We start from the raw sequence: 25,918 nt of genomic DNA, 5'->3' as shown, positions 1-25,918 counted from the left end.
TTTGAGATGGCTATTTTTTTTAGCACAGTCGAAAGACCTAATACCTATTTCTTTGAGGATGACTTAACCCCCCACATTCCGCAGGGGAAGGGCTGTAAGTTATGAACTTTGCCCATCGTTTATAGATAGTATTGATTATTGGGAAGCATACAGACGTTCTCAGGTGAGATTTTTCTGGTGGGAAGGTGGGTTATGTTGGAAGATTTTTCCATGGTGTAATTTTTCATGGGGGAAGGGAATTTCCATGGAGGAAGGGGCGGATTTCCCAGCATTATTTAAAAAACGATCAAAATATTTTTTCAACTGTTTTTTTCAACTGAAAGTAAGGAGGAACATTAAAACTTAAAACGAACAGAAAGTGTTACGTATTTGAGGGGGTTGCTTCATCGTCAGCACATCGCTCTTTACGCTAAAGTTTTTTTTAGTACTTTTAAAGATCTTTTTATTCTAATTAAACGGCCTTTGTGGTTCAAGAGTTATTCTTAAATAATTGGGACAACATTCAAACCTTAGCGTAAAGACCGAGGTATTGACGAGGAGACGACCCCCCCCCCCTCTAACATATTTAGTAATTTCTGTTCGTTTTAAGTTTTAACGTTACTCCTTACTTTCAGTTGAAAAAAAACGTGTTTTTTTTAATCATAGGCTATACAGGATCATTCCTGTTCGATTTGAGTTTAAATATCAATCCTGCTTCTTTTTAATATTATATTCGGTGTAATATAAACATGAGGAGAGCTTCCATCCCCTAGCCTTTGTGACAGAGTTTAACTTTTTAAGTTTTAACGTTGCTCCTCACCTCCAGTTGAAAAAACGTGTTTTTTTTTATTTAATCATAGGCTATACAACGAACAAAACAATACAAAAGTAATAAATAAACATCTTGTCAATATAAAACAGAATTATTGTCACGGAAACGTAATTTTTACTTCACACCAAAAAAAATCTCTGCAATAATAGGAGAGGATCCATATTACATAGTCCAATATATTCGTCCAAATGACTGAATACAAGAGGTTTAATCCATTGATTGGAAAGACCTCTTACGGAGATTCGACCCTAAAAATTCACTTTTGAGGGTTGGACACGACCATTTACTGACAAAAGACCCGTTGACCTTCCATCCTCCCCATATAGCTGGTGTCAAGTAATGCAAGGGTCTATAACCGTCAGTAATTCTGCACAGCTGTTCTACACAAGATCTTTTCTTTCTGTAACTGTTTAAGTTTGGGGACAAATGCAATATGTGTGGTGGCGTAATCTCTGACCCCAGGAGGATATTTATATAGCTCTTTGATAGTCCTAAGTTCATTTGCTCTCTTAGAATTTTCATTCCGATGTGTTTTTGTCCTATTCGGAAAGATTTGCGTTTTTGCGGCACAAAATGGGGGAAAAGTTCCTGTGCCATACTTAAAAGATTTTGCTGGAAAAAGATATAATAGCATTTTTCATGTGACATTCTTCACCAGTTTCAATATTGCATTCAAACGGAGTGTTTTTTTTTTGTTTTTTTTTAATATCATGTGAACAATTTCATTTTCAAGAGAATAGACTAAACTTCAGATTCCCATGAATGTCTAAACACGGTCTAAGAAACCGCTAAAGAGGATGTGACATTATTGCAACATTTTGCAATATATTTTGAGTGATGAGGTACTCCTCATTCCACTCAGGAATAAAGGCAACGCCCAAAGTACGCAATTACCTCCGGACTACCAACGAATTCTTCTATCTCCCTACACTCCAGTGACGTAGACGCATCCATCCAGACAGGTGAGTTTCCGATAGAAAACGCGTCAATCATGTGCACAGCGAGCGTCTGCGTCTGATGAGCGTCTAAATTTAGAAGTCTTTGCTCCGCGCCGTGTTTCCAGTAAACACTTCCGTGTTGCTAGAGAAAAAATTGTTTATTTAGTTTTTTTATTACTAATGACAAAATAAGCTGGATATATAAATAAACAACTGTCTAGTTAAAGGCATACATCATTGGTCGTGGGAAAAATGAAACGAATACTTTTTTTTGTTGAGATGTCAAGCCAGATTTTTAACTTGCTTAGAAGCTAGCATTTTTGAGGGGTTACTTGGGTTGAATAAATTGGTATTGGAGTCCTTCTCGAAATCAAGAGGGTGAAGTAATTTGGTGCCAGTTTTGTCAGTAAGGAGGATAAGGCTGTATCTAGGGGGTTTGAATCCCCCCCCTCGAAATGTTTTTTCCGACTCGTAAGAACGTAACAAAAATTAATATAAACAAATTTTTGATATTTTAAAAGTTTTTAACCCCCCCCCCCGAAAAAAATTGCTATGCAACCCTCCCCCCCAAAGAAAAAAAATACTAAGTACGACCCTGAGGCAGGGTCTGTGTCATCATGTTCCTCTTCATTTTTTGAATGTTTTCTGTTTTGGCGTAGCTCTAAAATCCTGAACAAGGGGACGCAAATCAGAATCAGGTTTTAGAAGCTACTGATTTAGTAGCCAAATAAAAAACCACAAAGGAAATGAAAAATCTACTAGTCTTTTCAATTTATATATATCCTTTTTCTTTCATTTTATTGAGTGCTGAGGACGGCTTAGCGTAGATCTCTGCCTAAGTATCTCATTCTGTTTTCGTTTTTTTTTCAACTGGGTGAAAATGAACCTCATTTGTTTTTTTGTTGTTTTTTTTCTTCATTTTGTGGAACAGCAAATACATATATTTCATTGACCTGTACAGGCCCATTTCTGGAGGACAGCTACTTATATTTAAAAGAAAATACATAATAAAAACAAGAAGCGAACGAAATGGAAACAACCGGAAATAATTGGAACAATAATAAAATCTTGAGATCAGAGGGAGGGGAGGGTTATTTTAGGGGCTGTACAAAAATTCAAAAAACTAACAAGAAACAACATGCGAGTTAAATGGAAACAATGAGAATAAACAAAATACTACTACTAACACATCACCACAGCACCAAGCCACCTGAGGCCAAACAGCTTCGCACGCTCTCCCTCCATCACAATCTATTCAAAGTCTCCCTCTTTACAGTTACACCCTCCCAGGAAGCTCCTATTTCCCTTAAATCTTTCCTTGCGACATCCTCCCACCCCAACGGACGACGACCTGCTTTCTGTTTAGCCATAGACGGTAGTCCGAAAAAGACAATCTTTGGCAGTCTGTCATCCTTCATCTGAAGAATGATCCCGAGGGGTGGGAGTGGAAGCCCCTTGTGCCGTTTCCTGTGTGCGCTCTTACTCACCTATGTGCGACACCAAGTATCAAGAGGCATATTTTACTCACCTGTGCACATCCACCGATTCCTTTTACTTTCCCCAAGTCTATAGCAGAGCTTTTCATTTCATCAAGCAAATGGTCAAAGGTTTTTATCCACATCAAAACTGGAGATGTCGCCTTTTTTCCCTTTAAGTCAAGATGTACTCCCCCAGTGGTTCTAAAGATGGAAAACATTAATGCTTTAACTATTAAATTATTTTTATTATTAAGTTAATTCAGTTTACTGCTCAAATTTCAAACGGTAATTAAAATAATTTGAAAATCTAACAAAAAACATTAAATGTCCAATCAATTCAAAATTACATGAATAATGTGGTCAAGCGTTTCTACCTACGTTCAAACTGGAGATATCTCCTTATTTTACATTGAATCTCTCCAGTTGCTCTAAATACATGAAAAATTAACTATTTAATTGTATATGTATTTTTAATAAATAAAGTGCTTCAACCTTCTAAATAATTTAGCTAAACAAATGCTAAACAAATAATTCAGCTAAGCAAACGCTTGTGATTAAAATTAACTGGAAATCAAAATGAAAACATGAATTTATGAGTCAATTAAAAATTAAATTATTAATTAAATGGAAATTAAATGAAAAACATTAAATAATGAGTTAATCAAAAATTAAATAAACAGTTAATTGAAAATTATATGAAATTAGTGGCCAAATGTTTCACTCACATCAAAACTGGGTATACTTGCTTTTTTTCCTTAGGGTCAAAATAAATTACTCAAGTAGTTCTAAAAATATGAAACAATTGTTCTTTAACTAGCTAATCGACTTTTTTATATTAGCCTGTTTAATATTTAGCTAATTCAGCTAATTGTTTAAATAGCTAAAGGCAATTAAAATTAATTGAAGTTTAAATGCAAAAGGGTAACTGATAGAAAAGTGAAATTAAGCATGTAACCCGAAGTTTTTATTTACATCGAAACCGTCACACTGTCACACATGATTTTTTTCCAGGAGTTTTTTGTTGTTTTTTTCGTAGGGGGGGGGGTAATTAAACCTGAAAAACGCATCAAATATTTGCAAATATGCATTTTCGTTTTGTTTTTACGAGCCATAAAAAAAAATTAGGGGATGATCAAACCCGGTAAACCCCCCTGGATAAGGCCTTGATGTCACATCCTTTTTCTTTGAATCAAGAAATACTCCTATAGTGGTTTGAAGTGTATGGAACGCTGGATTTTTAGCTCTCTAATTAATTTACACTTAATTGATTTGTTTGATTAATTTGATTAACTGTTTAAATAGCTAAAAGTACTATAAATTAATTAAAAATTAATGGGAAAAGATTAAGTTGATAGTTAATTAAAAATTAAGCGAGAGTTAGCGTTTTCAACGTATTTATACATATCAAACTAGGGATGTCGCCTTTTTCCCCTTTGATCAATATATACTTCTCCAGTGTTTCTAAAATTATAAGCCGTTAATCTTTTAATTAAAATTAATCTTTTAATGAGTTAATTTGGTACATTATATAATTAATTCAGCTAACTTCTAAGACAATTAACAGTAATTAATCTTAACTGAAGATTAAAGAAAGATATTAAATGATTAATCAATTGAGAATTGAATTTAAATAAATGATCAAACTTTTTTTTATACGCATTTTTATCTGCCTTCTTTTCCTTTGAATGCAGTTATATTCTACAAGAGTAGATCTGAAGCAGGGATTCAGGGATTCCCCTGCTAGGGGAATTCAGGGGGAGAGTGATGGCCATAGGTGCATTTTGTTGATTGCAAATACTGCACTACAGTTGTACTGAAAGTTGTGAATCAATTACTATTGGCGAAAATTGAGCCAAACTAAGTAAATTGGTAACATCCCTTGTCAACCAAGCTCATCCCTGTCATTAAGATGATTTTGGATGCTTGAGCTTTTTTTTGCATGACCTTTTTATTTTGAGTATAATAACAGACTTTAAAAGTATTGAAATTTGTATATATTTCATTTTACAAGCTTTGATAATTTTCGAAAACCAAGCATTTTATTAGGGATTTTCAAAAATTTCAAAGTACCAACTACTGATAAATACGCCTTTGCGACAGCGACGAAAAATTTAAAAAAAATGAACTAGTCACCGTAAGCGGGGACTTGATGTGACAGTACAACATACTCTTGGCGGTATGGTATATTTCTGTAGGTAAAATTAAATTTCTAGAAGTATATACAGTAGTCCGAAATCACTCTTTGCATGTTATTTTAAAAGTAATATCTTAAATGTTAAGAATTGTAATATTTAAAGTAGAAATGTGAATAGGTTGCAATTAAAGAAAAATTTTATACATCTGTTTGAAAAATTTGAAATGTAATACCACTGATAGTGGTATTAAACTATCAGTGCCATTAAACAGTGGCACAAAACTCCCCCATATGATGACTTCAAATATGTTATTAAGTTTCAAGCAGCAAACTTGAAGTCATCATCATAAGAGAGATTCTATAATTAAAAAAAAAGCGTAAATCCCCTTCCAAAGGGCTGATTTTGATGAAAACCGCATCATCATATTATTCATACATGACAACCCTATTACAGACGAAGTTTCATGTTCTTATCTAAAAAATGTGAAATGTGAAATACAAATACTGGAAAAAATTCAGATGAATTTAAAGAAAAAAATGTGCATTTTCAGTTTAATACACATATGCTAGTAGAAGTGACCCTAAAGGTCCCGTACGAACACCATATATGGGCATAGACTCCCACGCCCACACCAAATATGGGCATAGAGTCATTAGGGAGAACACGTGGTTAATGGGGTCAATGACCTAAATTGATTGCGTAATCAAAGTGTGTCAACAACAACAACATCGACCTTGACATTTGCTGAGAGCGTGCACTTACAACAACAACAACATCGACCTTGGAACACCTGTGCTGTCGACCTCAATTCACCTATCGTGAATCAATAATTCCCCTTAGAAACAACAAATTAATTCCCCTTTCTTGACAGATCAATCAACCAATGACATCATCTGTCAGACTTTAAAAATTTTCACCTAGAAACGATTTTCCAGGAATAGATCCAAGTCATTAATGTCTTTGCCTCGGAAACAACTCTTTTGGTCGAACTCCAAAGGATATTAATAGCCAAAGGCCATGGAAACAATTCTCAAAGAAACATGATAGCGATGAATTGTTTTAGCGCGGGAATCAGGTTTCTTATTAATTTGAAATGCATTAGCGCAGAGATGCCAAAAACAAAAGGAACACGCTGAATTACGTTTAGGGATTATTTGGGCGAAACTGTTTTAGACAGGTTATGGAACTATTTCGGCTAAACAGTTAGAGACATTTTAAAAGATGATTTTTTATGAGATTTTAGAAGAGAATTTAATGGTGAAACTCTGTGGTCGTTATAATACACAAGTTTCATTTGAACAGTGTTGTGAGGTCCTCTAACCCAACCCCAAAGGGTTCCAATCCTCCTACCCCAACCCCGAAGGAAGCCCCCGGTCCTCAAAGGCCCCCCAAGCTCCCAAAGGGCCACCGAAGCCCCCAAAGGCCCACCCAGACCCCCAAAGGCCATCCCCGGGCCTCCCAAAGGCCCATCGAGCTCCCAAGGGACCAACGGGGTCCCAAAGGCCCTCCACCGGTCCCCAACTGCCCCCCCCGGACCCCCAAAGGCCCTACCTGTGCCCCAAAGGCCCTCACTGTGCCCCAAAGACCCACCCCCGGCCCCCAAAAGGTCCCCCAGACCAGAGAAGCGCTGCCGGGATGCGCCACGGGCCAGGAAAGCGCCGCAGGGATGCGCTGCAGGTCAGGAAAGCGCCGCCGGGGAGGCGCCGCAGGGAGGCCCCGCAGGATTTGCCGCAGGGATGCGCCGCAAAAAAAAAAGTAAACTAAAAAGTAAAAATTTCGAATGTTATCCCCCCATCGCCCTCCTCAGACCCCCAAAGGTCCTCCCATGGTCCTCAAAGGTCCCCCGGGCACCCAAAGGACCACCCGGCCCTCAAGGGCCCCCGGATCCCCAAACGTCCTCCCCCGGGCCCCAAAGAGTCCCCTCTCCATTTCTTAATACTTTTTTATGGCTTTATTATATCTTTTCAGAACAAGTTCCAGAACCTATTTTCCAGATCCACTTTTCAGAACAACTTCAGAGCAAGTTACTTTCTTAATGTCCCTCCTAAACCAAGTTTCTAACTTGAAGTACTTATCTTGTTCACCCACAACTATACTTTACAGATTTGGATACCTCAACACCAAGAAATATTTTTCAAAGACCATTTCAGAGCAAGTTACTTTCTTAATGACCATCCTAAACCCATTTTCCAACTTGAAGTACTTATCTTTTTCACCGAAACTATACTTTACACCTTTTTGGTTACCTCAAAACCAAGAAATACTTTTCAAAGACCATTTCAGAGCAAGTTACTTTCTTAATGTCCCTTCTAAACCCATTTTCCAACTTGAAGTACTTATCTTTTTTTACCCGAAACTATACTTTACAGCTTTTTGGATACCTCAACACGAAGAAATACTTTTCAAGGACCATGTCAGAGCAAGTTTCTTTCCTAATGTCCCTTCTAAACCCATTTTCCAACTTGAAGTACTTATCTTTTTCAACCGCAACTATACTTTACAGCTTTTTGGATACCTCAACACCAAGAAATACTTTTCAAGGACCATTTCAGAGCAAGTTGCTATCCTAATGTCCCTCCTAAACCCATTTTCCAACTTGAAGTACTTATCTTTTTCAACCGCAACTATACTTTACAGCTTTTTGGATACCTCAACACCAATAAATACTTTTCAAAGACCATTTCAGAGCAAGTTACTTTCTTAATTTCACTCCTAAACCAAGTTTCCAACTTGAAGTACTTATCTTTTTCATCCACAACTATACTTTACAGCTTTTTGGATACCTCAACACCAAGAAATACTTTTCAAAGACCTTTTCAGAGCAAGTTAATTTCTTAATGTCCCTCCTAAACCCATTTTCCAACTTGAAGTACTTATCTTTTTCATCACAACTATACTTTACAGCTTTTTGGTTACCTCAACACCAAGAAATACTTTTCAAAGACCATTTCAGAGCAAGTTACTTTCTTGATCTCACTCCTAAACCCATTTTCCAACTTGAATTACTTATCTTTTTCACTCACAACTATACTTTACAGCTTTTTGGTTACCTCATCACCAAGAAATACTTTTCAAAGACCTTTTCAGAGCAAGTTACTTTCTTAATGTCCCTCCTAAACCTATTTTCCAACTTGAAGTACTTATCTTTTTCACCCACAACTATACTTTACAGCTTTTTGGTTACCTCAAAACCAAGAAATACTTTTCAAAGACCATTTCAGAGCAAGTTACTTTCTTAATGTCCCTCCTAAACCCATTTTGCAACTTGAAGTACTGATCTTTTTCACCTACAACTATACTTTACAGCTTTTTGGTTACCTCAACACTAAGAAATACTTTTCAAAGACCATTTCAGAGCTAGTTACTTTCTTAATGTCCCTCCTAAACCCATTTTGCAAGTTGAAGTACTGATCTTTTTAACCCAAAACTATACTTTAAAGCTTTTTGGATACCTCAACACCAAGAAATACTTTTCAAAGACCATTTCAGAGCAAGTTACTTTCTTAATGTCCCTCCTAAACCCATTTTGCAAGTTGAAGTACTTATATTTTTCACCCTCAACTATACTTTACAGCTTTTTTGATACCTCAAAATCAAGAAAATCTTTTCAAAGACCATTTCAGAGCAAGTTACTATCTTAATGTCTCTGCTAAACCCATTTTAAAACTTGAGGCACTCATCTTTTTCACACACAACTATACTTTACACCTTTTTGGATACCTTAAAACCAAGAAATACTTTTCAAAGACCATTTCAGAGCAAGTTACTTTCTTAATCTCACTCCTAAACCCATTTTCCAACTTGAAGCACTTATCTTTTTCACCGAAACTATACTTTACACCTTTTTGGTTACCTCAAAACCAAGAAATACTTTTTAAGGACCATTTCAGAGCAAGGTACTTTCCTAATGTCCCTTCTAAACCCATTTTCCAACTTGAAGTACTTATCTTTTTCACCCGAAACTATACTCTACAGCTTTTTGGATACCCCAACACCAAAAAATACTTTTCAAGGACCATTTCAGAGCAAGTTGCTTTCCTAATGTCCCTTCTAAACCCATTTTCCAACTTGAAGTACATATCTTTTTTCAACCGCAACTATACTTTACAGCTTTTTGGATACCTCAACACCAAGAAATAATTTTCAAGGACCATTTCAGAGCAAGTTACTTTCCTAATGTCCTTTATACACCCATTTTCAAACTTGAAGTACTAATCTTTTCCAACCTAAACTATATTTTATAGCTTTTTGGGTACATCAACACCAACAAATGCTTATCAAAGACCATTTCAGAGCAACTTCTTTTCTTAATGTCCCTCCTAAACCCAGTTTCTAACTTGAAGTACTTATCTTTTTCATCACAACTATACCTTACAGCTTTTTGGATACCTCAACACCAAGAAATACTTTTCAAACACCATTTCAGAACAAGTTACTTTCTTAATTTCACTCCTAAACCAAGTTTCTAACTTGAAGTACTTATCTTTTTCATCACAACTATACTCTACAGCTTTTTAGTTACCTCAAAACCAAGAAATACTTTTCAAAGACCATTTCAGAGCAAGTTACTTTCTTAATGTCCCTCCTAAACCCATTTTCCAAGTTGAAGTACTTATCTTTTTCACCCGCAACTATACCTTACAGCTTTTTGTATACATCAACACCAAGAAATACTTTTCAAAGACCATTTCAGAGCAAGTTACTTTCTTAATGTCCCTCCTACACCAATTTTCCAACTTGAATTACTTATCTTTTTCACCCACAACTATACTTTAAAGCCTTTTGGATACCTCAACACCAAGAAATACTTTTCAAAGACCATTTCAGAGAAAGTTACTTTCTTAATGTCCATCCTAAACCCATTTTGCAACTTGAAGTACTTATCTTTTTCACCCGAAACTATACTTTACAGCTGTTTGGTTACCTCAACACCAAGAAATACTTTTCAAGGATCATTTCAGAGCAAGTTACTTTCTTAATGTCCCTCATAAACCCATTTTCCAACTTGAAGTACTTATCTTTTTCACCCGCAACTATACTTTACAGCTTTTTGGATACCTCAACACCAAGAAATACTTTTCAAGGACCATTTCAGAGCAAGTTACTTTCATAATGTCACTCCTAAACCCATTTTCAAACTTGAAGTACTTATCTTTTTCATCCGCAACTATACTTTACAGCTTTTTGGATACCTCAACACCAAGAAATACTTTTCAGAACAACTTCAGAGCAAGTTACTTTCTTAATGTCCCTCCTAAACCAAGTTTCTAACTTGAAGTACTTATCTTGTTCACCACAACTATACCTTACAGCTTTTTGGATACCTCAACACCAAGAAATACTTTTCAAACACCATTTCAGAACAAGTTAGTTTCTTAATTTCACTCCTAAACCAATTTTCTAACCTGAAGTACTTATCTTTTTCATCACAACTATACTTTACAGCTTTTTGGATACCTCAAAACCAAGAAATACTTTTCAAAGACCATTTCAGAGCAAGTTACTTTCTTAATTTCACTCCTAAACCCATTTTCCAACTTGAATTACTTATATTTTCACCCACAACTATACTTTACAGCTTTTTGGATACCTCAAAACCAAGAAATACTTTTCAAAGACCATTTCAGAGCAAGTTACTTTCTTAATTTCACTCCTAAACCCATTTTCCAACTTGAATTACTTATCTTTTCATCCACAACTATACTTTACAGCTTTTTGGATTCCTCAACACCAAGAAATACTTTTCAAAGACCATTTCAGAGCAAGTTACTTTCTTAATGTCCCTCCTAAACCCATTTTCCAACTTGAAGTACTTATCTTTTTCACCCGAAACTATACTTTACAGCTTTTTGGTTACCTCAACACCAAGAAATACTTTTCAAGGATCATTTCAGAGCAAGTTACTTTCTTAATGTCCCTCCTAAACCCATTTTCCAACTTGAAGTACTTATCTTTTTCACTCACAATTATACTTTACAGCTTTTTGGATACCTCAACACCAAGAAATACTTTTCAAAGACCATTTCAGAGCAAGTTAATTTCTTAATGTCCCTCCTAAACCCATTTTCCGACTTAAAGTACTTATCTCTTTCATCACAACTATACTTTACAGCTTTTTGGTTACCACAACACCAAGAAATACTTTTCAAAGACCATTTCAGAGCAAGTTACTTTCTTAATGTCCCTCCTAAACCAATTTTGCAACTTGAAGTACTGATCTTTTTCACCCACAACTATACTTTACAGCTTTTTGGTTACCTCAACACCAAGAAATACTTTTCAAAGACCATTTCAGAGCAAGTTACTTTCTTAATGTCCCTCCTAAACCCATTTTGCAAGTTGAAGCACCTATATTTTTCACACACAACTATTCTTTAAAGCTTTTTTCTTAACTCAACACCGCGAAATCTTTTTCAAAGACCATTTCAGAGCAATCTACTTTTTAATGTCCCTCCTAAACCCATTTTCCAACTTGAATTACTTATATTTTTCATCCCACAAACATAATTTCTAGATTTTTGTATACCTCAACACAAAGAAATAATTTTTAAAGGCCATTTCAGAGCAAGTTTCTTTCTTAATGTCTCTCCTAAACCCAATTTGCAACTTGAAGTACTTATCTTTTTCATCCCTCAACTATACTTTACAGCTTTTTGGATACCTCAACACCAAGAAATACTTTTCAAAGACCATTTCAGAGCAAGTTACTTTCTTAATGTCTCTCCTAAACCCATTTTCCGACTTGAAGTACTTATTTTTTTTCATCCGCAACTGTAGTTTACAACATTTTGGTTACCTCAACACTAAGAAATACTTTTCAAAAATCATTTCAGAGCTAGTTAATTTCTTAATGTCACTCCTAAACCCATTTTCCTACTTGAAGTACTTATTTTTTTCATCCGCAACTGTAGTTTACAACATTTTGGTTACTTCAACACTAAGAAATACTTTTCAAAGACCATTTCAGAGCAATTTACTTTCTTAATGTCCCTCCTAAACCCATTTTGCAACTTGAAGTACTTTTCTTTTTCACCCACTTTCTCAATGAAAAAGAAATTAGTTTTTAATCAATTCTTTTTTCCAAATAATATAAAAATTTTCCACTTCGGTTCAGATTTTTCTCAAGGGGATGAAAAAATTTAAAATAATGTTCCAAATTTTCTCACCAAAGTGAAGAAAAGCTTTTGATCTCTTCTGAATTTTACCAAAGAACACGCTCCAATTCTAATTTCTCCAGGGAAAACAAAAATCTTCCAATTCAGTTCTATATTTCACAAAGACATAAAGAAATTTAAAATTCAATTCTAATTTTTCGGTGGAAGATAGAAAAAGTAATACCAAACTTGTGAATATTTTCATGGAAGATGAAGACAAATTATTTTCTTGCGAAAACACACAAAATCAGAAAAAATGTTCAATGTTCCTTTAGTACCTACGCAATTAGACTAAAAATGAAGATATTTATGCAGAGTTTCAACTAGCTATGGCTAAGTTTGCTAAAGACAAGCTATTTTCGTGCGAAAACACACAAACTCAGAAAAAATGTTAAATGTTGCTTTAGTACCTACGCAATTATACTAAAAATGAAGATATTTATGCAGAGTTTCAACTAGCTATGGCTAAGTTTGCTAAAGACAAGCTATTTTCGTGCGAAAACACACAAAATCAAAAAATGTTCAATATTGCTTTAGTACCTACGCAATTAGGTTTAAATGAAAGATATTTATGCAGAGTTTCAACTAGCTATGGCTAAGTTTGCTAAAGACAAGCTATTTTCTTGCGAAAACACACAAAATCAGAAAAAATGTTCAATGTTCCTTTAGTACCTACGCAATTAGGCTGAAATGAGGATATTTATGCAGAGTTTCAACTAGCTATGGCTAAGTTTGCTAAAGACAAGCTATTTTCTTATGAAAACACACAAAATCAGAAAAAATGTTCAATGTTCCTTTAGTACCTACGCAATTAGGCTTAAATGAAGATATTTATGCAGAGTTTCAACTAGCTATGGCTAAGTTTGCTAAAGACAAGCTATTTTCTTGTTAAAACACACAAACTCAGAAAAAAAATGTTCAATGTTCCTTTAGTACCTACGCAATTAGACTAAAAATGAAGATATTTATGCAGAGTTTCAACTACCTATGGCTAAGTTTGCTAAAGACAAGCTATTTTCTTGCGAAAACACACAAAATCAGAAAAAAATGTTCAATGTTCCTCTAGTACCTACGCAATTAGACTAAAAATGAAGATATTTATGCAGAGTTTCAACTAGCTATGGCTAAGTTTGCTAAAGACAAGCTATTTTCTTGCAAAAAAACACAAAATCAGAAAAAATATTGTTAGGTTAGATTAAGTTAGGTTAAGTTAGGTTAGGATAGGTTAGATTAAGTTAGGTTAGGCTAAGTTAGGTTAGGCTAGGTTAGCCTATGTACGCGCGCGTACATAGGCTAACCTATCCTAACCTAACTTAACCTAACCTAACCTAACTTAATCTAACCTAACAATATTTTTTCTGATTTTGTGTTTTCGCAAGAAAATAGCTTGTCTTTAGCAAACTTAGCCATAGCTAGTTGAAACTCTGCATAAATATCTTCATTTTCAGTCTAATTGCGTAGGTACTAGAGGAACGTTGAACATTTTTTTGTGATTTTTTGTGTTTTCTCAAGAAAATAGCTTGTCTTTAGCAAACTTAGCCATAGGTAGTTGAAACTCTGCATAAATATCTTCATTTTTAGTCTAATTGCGTAGGTACTAAAGGAACATTGAACATTTTTTTCTGAGTTTGTGTGTTTTCACAAGAAAATAGCTTGTCTTTAGCAAACTTAGCCATAGCTAGTTGAAACTCTGCATAAATATCTTCATTTCAGCCTAATTGCGTAGGTACTAAAGGAACATTGAACATTTTTTCTGATTTTATGTGTTTTCCCAAGAAAAAAGCTTGTCTTTAGCAAACTTAGCCATAGCTAGTTGAAACTCTGCATAATTATCCTCATTTCAGCCTAATTGCGTAGGTACTAAAGGAACATTGAACATTTTTTCTGAGTTTGTGTATTTTCGCAAGAAAATAGCTTGTCTTTAGCAAACTTAGCCATAGATAGTTGAAACTCTGCATAAATATCTTTCATTTAAACCTAATTGCGTAGGTACTAAAGAAATATTTAAAATTTTTTTGATTTCGTGTGTTTTCGCACGAAAATAGCTTGTCTTTAGCAAACTTAGCCATAGCTAGTTGAAACTCTGCATAAATATCTTCATTTTTAGTACAATTGCGTAGGTACTAAAGGAACATTGAACAATTTTTCTGAGTTTGTGTGTTTTTGCACGAAAATAGCTTGTCTTTAGCAAACTTAGCCATAGCTAGTTGAAACTCTGCATAAATATCTTCATTTTTAGTCTAATTGTGTAGGTACTAAAGGAACATTGAACATTTTTTCTGATTTTGTGTGTTTTCGCAAGAAAATAATTTTAAATTGGTCATGAACTTTTCATCTTCCATGAAAATATTCACAAGTTTGTTATTACTTTTTCTATCTTCCACCGAAAAATTAGAATTTAACTTTAAATTTATTTATGTCTTTGTGAAATAAAGAACTGAATTGGAAGATTTTTGTTTTCTCTGGAGAAATAATCATTGGAGTATGTTCTTTGGTAAAATTCAGAAGAGATCAAAAACTTTTATTCACTTTGTTGAAAAAAATTTGGAACATTATTTTAAATTTTTTCATTCCCTTGAGAAAAATCTGAACCGAAGTGGAAAATTTTTATATTATTTGGAAAAAAAGAATTGATTAAAAACTAATTTATTTTTCACTGAGAAAGTGGGTGAAAAATATAAGTACTTCAAGTTGCAAAATGGGTTTAGGAGGGACATTAAGAAAGTAACTTGCTCTGAAATGGTCTTTGAAAAGTATTTCTTAGTGTTGAGGTAACCAAAATGTTGTAAACTACAGTTGCGGATGAAAAAAATAAGTACTTCAAGTCGGAAAATTGGTTTAGGATGGACATTAAGAAAGTAACTTGCTCTGAAATGGTCTTTGAAAAGTATTTCTTGGTGTTGAGGTATCCAAAATGTTGTAAACTACAGTTGCGGATGAAAAAAAATAAGTACTTCAAGTTGGAAAATGGGTTTAGGAGAGACATTAAGAAAGTAACTTGCTCTGAAATGGTCTTTGAAAAGTATTTCTTGGTGTTGAGGTATCCAAAAAGCTGTAAAGTATGGTTGAGGGATGAGAAAGATAAGTACTTCAAGTTACAAAATGGGTTTAGGAGGGACATTAAGAAAGTAACTTGCTCTGAAATGGTCTTTGAAAAGTATTTCTTGGTGTTGAGATATCCAAAAAGCTGTAAAGTATAGTTTTGGGATGAAAAATATAAGTACTTCAAGTTGGAAAATGGGTTTAGGAGGGACATTAAGAAAGTAACTTGCTCTGAAATGGTCTTTTAAAAGCTTATCTTGGTGTTGATGTGACCGAATATCAGTAAATCTTTGGTGTTGGTGAAAAAGATAAGTAGATCCTCCGTGAGTAAGTGCTTAGAAGGTACATTAAGAAAGTAACTCTTCCTAAATTGGTACATGAGAAGAATTTATAGGTTAAGAGGTATCAGAAAAGCTTAACAATATAGTTGTGGATGACAAATATATGTGCTTCCAGTTGCAAAATTGGTTTAGGAGGGACATTAAGAAAGTAACTTGCTCTGAAATGGTCTTTGAAAAGTATTTCTTGGTGTTGAAGTAACCAAAAAGCTGTAAAGTATAGTTTTGAGTTAAAAATATAAGTACTTCATGTTGGAAAATTGGTTTAGGAGTGACATCTAGAAATTAACGTGCTCTTAAATTTTATTTGAGAAGAATTTTTTTGTTTTGTTGTATACCAAAGGCTTTAAGTTCTTTGTTTTATGAAAAATATAAGTACTTAAAGTGTCAAAATTTGTTTAGAATTTACCTTAGGTAAGTAACTTTCTCTTAAAAGGTCATTGAAAAGTATTTCTTGGTTTTGAGGTATCCAAAAGCTGTAAAGTATAGTTGTGATGAAAAAGATAAGTACTTCAAGTTGTAAAATGGGTTTATGAGGGACATTAAGAAAGTAACTTGCTCTGAAATGATCCTTGAAAAGTATTTCTTGGTGTTGAGGTAACCAAAAAGCTGTAAAGTATAGTTTCGGGTGAAAAAGATAAGTACTTCAAGTTGCAAAATGGGTTTAGGAGGGACATTAAGAAAGTAACTTTCTCTGAAATTGTCTTTGAAAAGTATTTCTTGGTGTTGAGGCAACCAAAAAGCTGTAAAGTATAGTTGTGGGTGAAAAAGATAAGTAATTCAAGTTGGAAAATGGGTTTAGGAGTGATATTAAGAAAGTAACTTGCTCTGAAATTGTCTTTGAAAAGTATTTCTTGGTGTTGAGGTATCCAAAAAGCTGTAAAGTATAGTTGTGGGTGAAAAAGATAAGTACTTCAATTTGGAAAATGGGTTTAGGAGTGAAATTAAGAAAGTAACTTGCTCTGAAATGGTCGTTGAAAAGTATTTCTTGGTTTTGAGGTATCAAAAAAGCTTTGAGGTATAGTTGTGATGAAAAAGATAAGTACTTCAGGTTAGAAACTTGGTTTAGGAGTGAAATTAAGAAAGTAACTTGTTCTGAAATGGTCTTTGAAAAGTATTTCTTGGTGTTGAGGTATCCAAAAAGCTGTAAGGTATAGTTGTGATGAAAAAGATAAGTACTTCAAGTTAGAAACTTGGTTTAGGAGGGACATTAAGAAAGTAACTTGCTCTGAAATAGTCCTTGAAAAGTATTTCTTGGTGTTGAGGTATCCAAAAAGCTGTAAAGTATAGTTGCGGTTGAAAAAGATAAGTACTTCAAGTTGGAAAATGGGTTTAGGAGGGACATTATGAAAGCAACTTGCTCTGAAATGGTCCTTGAAAATTATTTCTTGGTGTTGAGGTATCCAAAAAGCTATAAAGTATAGTTGCGGTTGAAAAAAGATATGTACTTCAAGTTGGAAAATGGGTTTAGAAGGGACATTAGGAAAGCAACTTGCTCTGAAATGGTCCTTGAAAAGTATTTCTTGGTGTTGGGGTATCCAAAAAGCTGTAAAGTATAGTTTCGGGTGAGAAAGATAAGTACTTCAAGTTGGAAAATGGGTTTAGAAGGGACATTAGGAAAGCAACTTGCTCTGAAATGGTCTTTGAAAAGTATTTCTTGGTGTTGAGGTATCCAAAAAGCTGTAAAGTATAGTTTCGGTGAAAAAGATAAGTTCTTCAAGTTGGAAAATGGATTTAGGAGTGACATTAAGAAAGTAACTTGCTCTGAAATGGTCTTTGAAAAGTATTTCTTGGCTTTGAGGTATCCCAAAACCTGTAAAGTATAGTTGTGGGTGAAAAAGATAAGTACTTCAAGTTGGAAAATGGATTTAGGAGTGACATTAAGAAAGTAACTTGCTCTGAAATGTTCCATGAAAAGTATTTCTTGGTGTTGAGGTATCCAAAAAGCTGTAAAGTATAGTTGCGGGTGAAAAAGATAAGTACTTCAAGTTGGAAAATGGGTTTAGGAGGGACATTAAGAAAGTAAATTGCTCTGAAATGGTCTTTGAAAAGTATTTCTTGGTGTTGAGGTATCCAAAAAGCTTTAAAGTATCGTTGCTGGTGAAAAAAGATACTTACGTTTTGTTTGAATATGTTTCGATAATTGACATTTAAAAAGGAAATTGCTATGAACTTGAATTTAGATAGATTTTCTGTTTTTTTAAGTATTAGAAAAGTTATTAATTCTAGAGTACGTTGAAAAAGTTATTTACCATATGCAGGAGAATTGGTTTAGGAAGGGACATTAAGAAAGTAACTTGCTCTGAAATGGTGTTTGAAAAGTATTTCTTGGTTTTGAGGTAAACAAAAAGATGTAAAGCATAGTTGTGGGTGAAAAAGATAAGTAATTCAAGTTTGAAAATAGGTTTAGGAGGGACATTAAGAAAGTAACTTGCTCTGAAATGGTCTTTGAAAAGTATTTCTTGGTGATGAGGTAACCAAAAAGCTGTAAAGTATAGTTGTGAGTGAAAAAGATAAGTAATTCAAGTTGGAAAATGGGTTTAGGAGTGAGATTAAGAAAGTAACTTGCTCTGAAATGGTCTTTGAGAAGTATTTCTTGGTGTTGAGGTAACCAAAAAGCTGTAATGTATAGTTGTGATGAAAAATAGATAAGCAATTCAAGTTGCAAAATGGGTTTAGGAGGGACATTAAGAAAGTAACGTGCTCTGAAAAGGTCTTTGAAAAGTATTTCTTGGTTTCGAGGTATCCAAAAAGCTGTAATGTCTATTTGTGATAAAAAAGATAATTACTTCAAGTTGGAAAATTGGTTTAGGAGTGACATTAAGAAAGTAACTTGCTCTGAAATGGTCCTTGAAAAGTATTTCTTGGTGTTGAGGTATCCAAAAAGCTGTAAAGTATAGTTGCGGTTGAAAAAGATAAGTACTTCGAGTTGGAAAATGGGTTTAGGAGGGACATTAGGAAAGCAACTTTCTCTGAAATGGTCCTTGAAAAGTATTTCTTGGTGTTGAGGTATCCAAAAAGCTGTAAAGTAAAGTTGCGGTTGAAAAAGATAAGTACTTCAAGTTGGAAAATGGGTTTAGAAGGAACATTAGGAAAGCAACTTGCTCTGAAATGGTCCTTGAAAAGTATTTCTTGGTGTTGAGGTATCCAAAAAGCTGTAAAGTATAGTTTCGGGTTAAAAAGATAAGTACTTCAAGTTGGAAAATGGGTTTAGAATGGACATTAGGAAAGTAACTTGCTCTGAAATGGTCTTTGAAAAGTATTTCTTGGTTTTGAGGTAACCAAAAAGGTGTAAAGTATAGTTTCGGTGAAAAAGATAAGTACTTCAAGTTGGAAAATGGGTTTAGGATGGTCATTAAGAAAGTAACTTCCTCTGAAATGGTCTTTGAAAAATATTTCTTGGTGTTGAGGTATCCAAATCTGTAAAGTATAGTTGTGGGTGAACAAGATAAGTACTTCAAGTTAGAAACTTGGTTTAGGAGGGACATTAAGAAAGTAACTTGCTCTGAAGTTGTTCTGAAAAGTGGATCTGGAAAATAGGTTCTGGAACTTGTTCTGAAAAGATATAATAAAGCCATAAAAAAAGTATTAAGAAATGGAGAGGGGACTCTTTGGGGCCCGGGGAAGGACCTTTGGGGATCCGGGGGCCCTTGAGGGCCGGGTGGTCCTTTGGGTGCCCGGGGGACCTTTGAGGACCATGGGAGGACCTTTGGGGGTCTGAGGAGGGCGTTTGGGGGATAACATTCGAAATTTTACTTTTTTGTTTACTTTTTTTTTTGCGGCGCATCCCTGCGGCGCATCCTGCGGCGCTTTCCTGCGGTGCCTCCCTGCGGCGCATCCCCTGTGACGCTTTCCTGACCCGCAGTGCATCCCTGCGGCACATCCTGCGGCGCTTTCCTGGCCCACGGCGCATCCCGGCAGCGCTTCTCTGGTCCGGGGGACCTTTTGGGGGCCGGGGGAGGGTCTTTGGGGCACAGTGAGGGCACTTTGGGGCACAGGTAGGGCCTTTGGGGGTCCGGGGGGGCAGTTGAGGACCGGTGGAGGGCCTTTGGGACCCCGTTGTTCCTTTGGGAGCTCGATGGGCCTTTTGGGGGCCCGGAGATGGCCTTTGGGGGTCTGGGTGGGCCTTTGGGGGCGCCGGTGGCCCTTTGGGAGCTTGGGGGGCCTTTGAGGACCGGTGGCTTCCTTCGGGGTTGGGGTAGGTGGATTGGAACCCTTTGGGGTTGGGTTAGAGGACCTCACAACACTGTTCAAATGAAACTTGTGTATTATAACGACCACAGAGTTTCACCATTAAATTCTCTTCTAAAATCTCATAAAAAATCATTTTTTAAAATGTCTCTAACTGTGTCGCCGAAATAGTTCCATAACCTGTCTAAAACAGTTTCGCCCAAATAATCCCTAAACGTAATTCAGCGTGTTCCTTTTGTTTTTGGCATCTCTGCGCTAATGCATTTCAAATTAATAAGAAACCTGATTCCCGCGCTAAAACAATTCATCGCTATCATGTTTCTTTGAGAATTGTTTCCATGGCCTTTGGCTATTAATATTCTTTGGAGTTCGACCAAAAGAGTTGTTTCCGAGGCAAAGACATTAATGACTTGGATCTATTCCTGGAGAATCGTTTCTAGGCGGAAATTTTTAAAGTCTGACAGATGATGTCATTGGATGATTGATCTGTCAAGAAAGGGGAATTAATTTTTTGTTTCTAAGGGGAATTATTGATTCACGATAGGTGAATTGAGGTCGACAGCACAGGTGTTCCAAGGTCGATGTTGTTGTTGTTGTAAGTGCACGCTCTCATCGAATGTCAAGGTCGATGTTGTTGTTGTTGACACACTTTGATTACGCAATCAATTTAGGTCACTGACCCCATTAACCACGTGTTCTCCCTAATGACTCTATGCCCTTATTTGGTGTAGGCGTGGGAGTCTATGCCCATATATGGTGTTCGTACGGGACCTTTAGGGTCACTTCTACTTATGCTGATATTTATTCCTTAAAATCTCATGTTTTCTTAAATTTTAATTCATTTTTTTTTAAGTTATAAGAGAAAACATTTAAAAGAATTTTTTTCAGTAAAATAAAAATTATATTCTGGATTTTAGAAAGCATAGGGTTTAGAACCCTACTCAGATTAATTTCTGTTAGATTTGAGTTTGACTTATTTTAATTTCTGTTTCTTTTGGGTTTCATTTATTTATTGATACTTATTTATTATTATTATTTATTTGAAAACCCGTCATACAAAAAAGGAAAAGACGGAGCAATAAGCAAAACAGAAAAAAAAGCAATACACATAAACTTAGGAGTTAGAAAATGTGGTTTGTAGTGACGAACGCTGGAGCTAAGATCTAAATCAGCACTTAGAACAAATTAAACAAAACGAGAGAGAAAAACACAATTATACACTGCTCTGTAGGTACGCGACATGTTTCTTTTCTTTTTGTTTAGGCTCCTAAATACTGAACAAACATAAATAATATGAACATCATTGCATCAAGCCGTAATTGGTAAAAAAAAACGAAAAAAAAAACAATCAAAAGTAAATTAAAAAAGATATACAGTAGATAATCATGTTAACTAGTGTAGATATGACAAGAAACGGTAAAAACAGTTAAACGACGCTTGCGCCCGCTGGTCTTGAACTCATATCACTCTCAACAAATGATTCATTTACTTCAATATACATAAATAACAGAAACAAGGAAATTATTCAATCACGTATCATTTTACAACTTTACTTAAAGAAATATGCTTAAAAGAACCTATAATTAATAAACAACTCTATTATTAGTAATATACGCAATAAATTATAAAAAAAAAAAATTGACACCGAAATTGAGAATAACCAGCGTCACTTAATTTGGACTCATACGAAATGAGAATAAATCATCTGTCAGTTTAAAAACTGCAGCAATTACACTAAGCGCGAAAACAAACGAAAAAAAAACAAAAAAAAAACAACGAATACATCTTAACTAATCGGCCAATATTGACAACCAGGGATGATTCAACTTCATTAAACGGGAATTATAAGCACGAATTTGCTTTTCCACGGCTATAATGGGGTCAGCAATGCTGAATTTTCTAATCAGATAAGAATTGCACGTCCAAGAGGGAAAACGTAAAAGATATTTTGTGAACCGGAAGAAAACTGAACGAATTTTTGACTTGTCAGAAATTGTGAGCATTTTCCAAAACGGCGATATGTACAAATAATGTGGTAGAGCGACAGAGTTAAAAAGTTTCGAGAGAAGATGGCGGTTGAACCGTAACTTATTAGTTACAAAAGAAGCATATGATAACCCAACTCTACGCTCAATGTGAGCAATTAATAGTTGTCGCGTGTGCATTACTGACGAACCACTGGGAAGACCGAGGTAGGTGATATGAGCTACTTGCTTAATCCTACTCTTTCCGAGAGCAATAGACTTAGGCGACACGTGCTTCCAGTTGAAGGATACAACTTTAGGCCTTTCAGATTTGAACTGAAGACATAGTTTCACATACTCAGATTGTAGTATTATAAAAACATCACTCATGCGCTGGATAGTGCGACTCAAGTTAAAAATGTCGTTTGCATAACATACGAGAGACAAATCAAGAACGGCAAAGATGAATTATGTGGGAACAGCTGACTGTGCATCAAGAACTCCATTATTGAAGAGTGAAGGGGAAGAAACAGCACCTTGACGGGTACCTTTTTCGACATCGACAAAAATATTGGGGGTTGGTGCGTAAAATTGAGACCCGTCAACACTAGTTAATGGTTGAAGTATTAAGCGAACTTTATGACAAGAATACATGTCTCGAAGGGCTCTGATATATGAGGGGCTCACTCCATATTTTCCTGCATGGAGTAGCATAACGGCGTGAATGAGAGAGTCGAACGCTTTACGAACATCATGCCCAGCCAGCACGAGAGATTCACCTGATGCATCAGCATCGATCAATGCGTTCGCGACAACCGACAAAGCGTGGGCACAACCGAGACGTGGCTGGTGGAACATAGCATTTTGCGCTCAGTTGGTCAATGAACAGAAGTTCAAAAAGCTTTCAGAAGGTAGTAGCCACTGTAAAGTTATAGGGCGGAAGGACGAGCACTGGGTTGCGAGTTTACCTTTCTTTGGAATTGGAGTGAGATCTCCGATTGAGAAAGAAGACGGTACAACTCCTTGGGTAACAATCATCTGCATCAAAAGAGCAATATGGTTTACCAGCAGCTCGCTTCCATGCAGAACGTGAAGAGCGCCTATTTTATCGATGCCAGAAGATTTCTTACGCTTTAGGCGTTGGATTGCTCGCTGTACAGAATCAGCTGAAACAACAAAATTGTCGGTTGGACACCTAGACAGAAATTTATCAAGCTTATCTTCATATTCGGACTGTAGGGCGGCATCTGGTGGGGAGAATTCAGCAGAGAAGTATGAATTCCATTCGGAATCAGGAATACCTTGAGCAGATAGGGGGGCCCTCGGACGATATCTTGATACATTTCTCCAGAAGGAAGTGTGGGACAGGGAAGCTTGCTGGGATGTTTCTTCAACTATGTGGTTCGTGTGTATACATAGTTCTCTTGCAAACTTTCTTTTGGTAGAAAGACGAATGTTAGAAACCCAGCCAGAGCGAGGACGGTCGCACTGGAGCCACAAATGGTACCAAAATTCGGATTTTCTCCAAGCTTCAACTAGGCTCAGATTACTGGACCAGTGCTTTGTGACACCCCGACGTATACATTTAAGAGGTATACTGGCTTTTTCTGCGAATCGCAGAGCATGGCAAATTTGTGCAAAATAGATATCTAGCAACATCCGTATTTCATTTGCATCAAGTTGCGGATTTTCCATGAGCAGCTGGAACGGAACATGAATTTTATGTAGGACAGAATTAGTTACTACAGCAAAAAGGTCATCTTGGATATTTTCCCAATCCCTGTAAAATTGGGCGTGGGGCTGATGTGGTTGTGTAGTGGGAGTAGACTGAGCAGAGGGACAATATATAAATGCAGATATTGGAAGGTGGTCTGATAGTAGGAAATCAGTAACAACGTGAACAGGTGATACTTGGAGATTTATAGAAGAAACTGCATGGTCAAGGTTCGACACGTGACAATGGCGTGTGTAAGTGTAATCAAGATCTTTCGGCAATATCCTAAGCCAATCGTCAAAAATACCAGACAAAATAGAAGTACGCAATAATGAGACGTCAGTTAAATTACAGTTAAAATCTCCTCTGATAATACAGCACTTACCTAACAGGCAAATCTTTGAAAGGCAAGACCCTAGTTTCTCACACGCAGAAGTAAATAAAAATTCCGATCGGTCATTGCGATAATTTGTTGGGAGATAGACGTTTACAATAACATACTCTTTTACACGGACAGCAAGAAAAAAATCACATGAATCAAAAATACTCGACGGCACGAGGTCCTAACAAGCATCGCAATACCACCCGAGGGGCGGCCACTAGAAGCGGATCATTTAGCGGGGACCGAATAGCTAGTAAAATTATTGTCAATTTTCAGAAGGCCTAAACTATGACTCGTCAAAAAATGCTCTTGCAAGCACAATACGTCACAATTCGAAAGCAAACCATTTATCACAGGAATTTTGACTAAAAGCCCACCATCAATATTCCACGAAAGTACAGCTTGCGTAGTAATAGACACTTCCATGTAATACCATGGGCTTTCCTAGTTGACTGTTGTTATTAGGACACTTTACACTGTAACAAGTATGGCCGGTAACTTTACATTCTAGACAGAACATTTTTTCCGAACACGGAGAGGCACTGTTTGAGGTGTGATCGCATGATCCACAGCGAGAGCAGAGGGCCCGATTAGAGCACTGTGAGGCCAGATACCCAGTTTTAGGACATGAGAAACAACGCTTTGGGAGGTATACAAATGCTTGTGCAGAAAGCTTTTCGTAGCCAACTTTCACAGAAACTTTTAAGAACTGATCCAGGTTTTGTTTTGACTCAAAGTAGACCTTGAACACTCGGGAATTTCCGCACTGTGAAACTTTCATGCAATTTGGTACAAGATATTTTAATTTATTCTCATCGCATTTGATCGATACGTCTTTAAGGGTCTACTTAAACAGTGGGGATTTTAGCCTCGTCTAGATACCTGAGGTACTCTTTTAAAGATTGTTGGCAATATTATTCACTGCATGCTTTGAGTCAACAGCAAGTTTTCCATTCCGAAGCCGATTTTTTAAGTTCACTTATTTCACCTGAGGCCTCAGGGCAAAGTTTATCGACGAAGTCCTTACGAGCATTAGGTGAGGTCAGGTTTGCAGGACAGTTTTTTAGTATAACGGCAAACGTAGGAACTGGGGCAGGGTTAATTGTTACGTTGGTATCAATTCTAGCTGGCCAAACAGGGCCTGAATGCGTCGCATTCTCTAAAAAGCCGTCAATTTTCCGAGAGAGTTCATTAGCTTTTGAGACTAAAGTAGCCGAGACTGCCTTACCGATTGCTGGGGATTCAGGAGGTAAGAATAAAACAAAAGTGGGAATAGGCAAATTATCTTTTGCCTCCTGATTTAACTGTTTACAAATGTCAAGTACATTATCTTCATTCTCTGCATGTTTCACGCATCGTCTCTGAATATTCAGCTCTTTATACAGAAACTCTTTAGCACTGATAATAGTACCATGATCAAAAAGACTTACAGCTTTTCCGATAATCAGATCAATTTTCGCACCATCAAGCATAGATCTCGTGACAAAGTTCAGTAATGAATTTAAAATAATTTTCCTATTTTGATCGGTCATTGTGCAATCTAATTATCATAGCCAGGGACAGTCGAGTTTTCCGATCAAAATTTATATGTTGTAGGTCAATGTAATATGTAGGTCAAATAGCGTAATCCAAGTTCAAGGTAAACTATTTTCATGTCCAAATCCAATTATGAACTTAATTTAATAAAAACCGCAGGGAATCACAAATATCTTACTGTATTAACAGTTTTACTGTATGAATGAGATTATATCCAAAAAGAGACGTTTGTAGT

At 36.0% G+C, this 25,918-nt stretch overlaps 1 protein-coding gene across 1 annotated transcript in view; it reads right to left on the bottom strand.

The window, feature by feature from the left end:
• The window catches only part of LOC148948990 (xylulose kinase-like), a 148,000-nt gene extending 122,381 nt beyond the window's left edge, over positions 1-25,619 (bottom strand). Inside the window, exons 1-3 of the mRNA XM_089095079.1 lie at positions 25,136-25,619; positions 3,278-3,456; positions 1,706-1,891 (exon numbers count right to left, since the gene is read on the bottom strand). Coding sequence (XP_088951205.1) covers positions 1,706-1,891; positions 3,278-3,456; positions 25,136-25,619 — 849 coding nt within the window. The remainder of the gene's footprint in view (positions 1-1,705; positions 1,892-3,277; positions 3,457-25,135) is intronic.
• Between the last annotated feature and the right edge of the window lie 299 nt (positions 25,620-25,918).

The sequence above is a fragment of the Artemia sp. Qi Xiang Cuo genome, chromosome 9 (assembly GCF_049724085.1).
Source record: "Artemia sp. Qi Xiang Cuo chromosome 9, ASM4972408v1, whole genome shotgun sequence".
Classification (NCBI taxonomy): domain Eukaryota; kingdom Metazoa; phylum Arthropoda; class Branchiopoda; order Anostraca; family Artemiidae; genus Artemia; species Artemia sp. Qi Xiang Cuo.
This window is presented reverse-complemented; position numbering and strand designations above follow the sequence as displayed.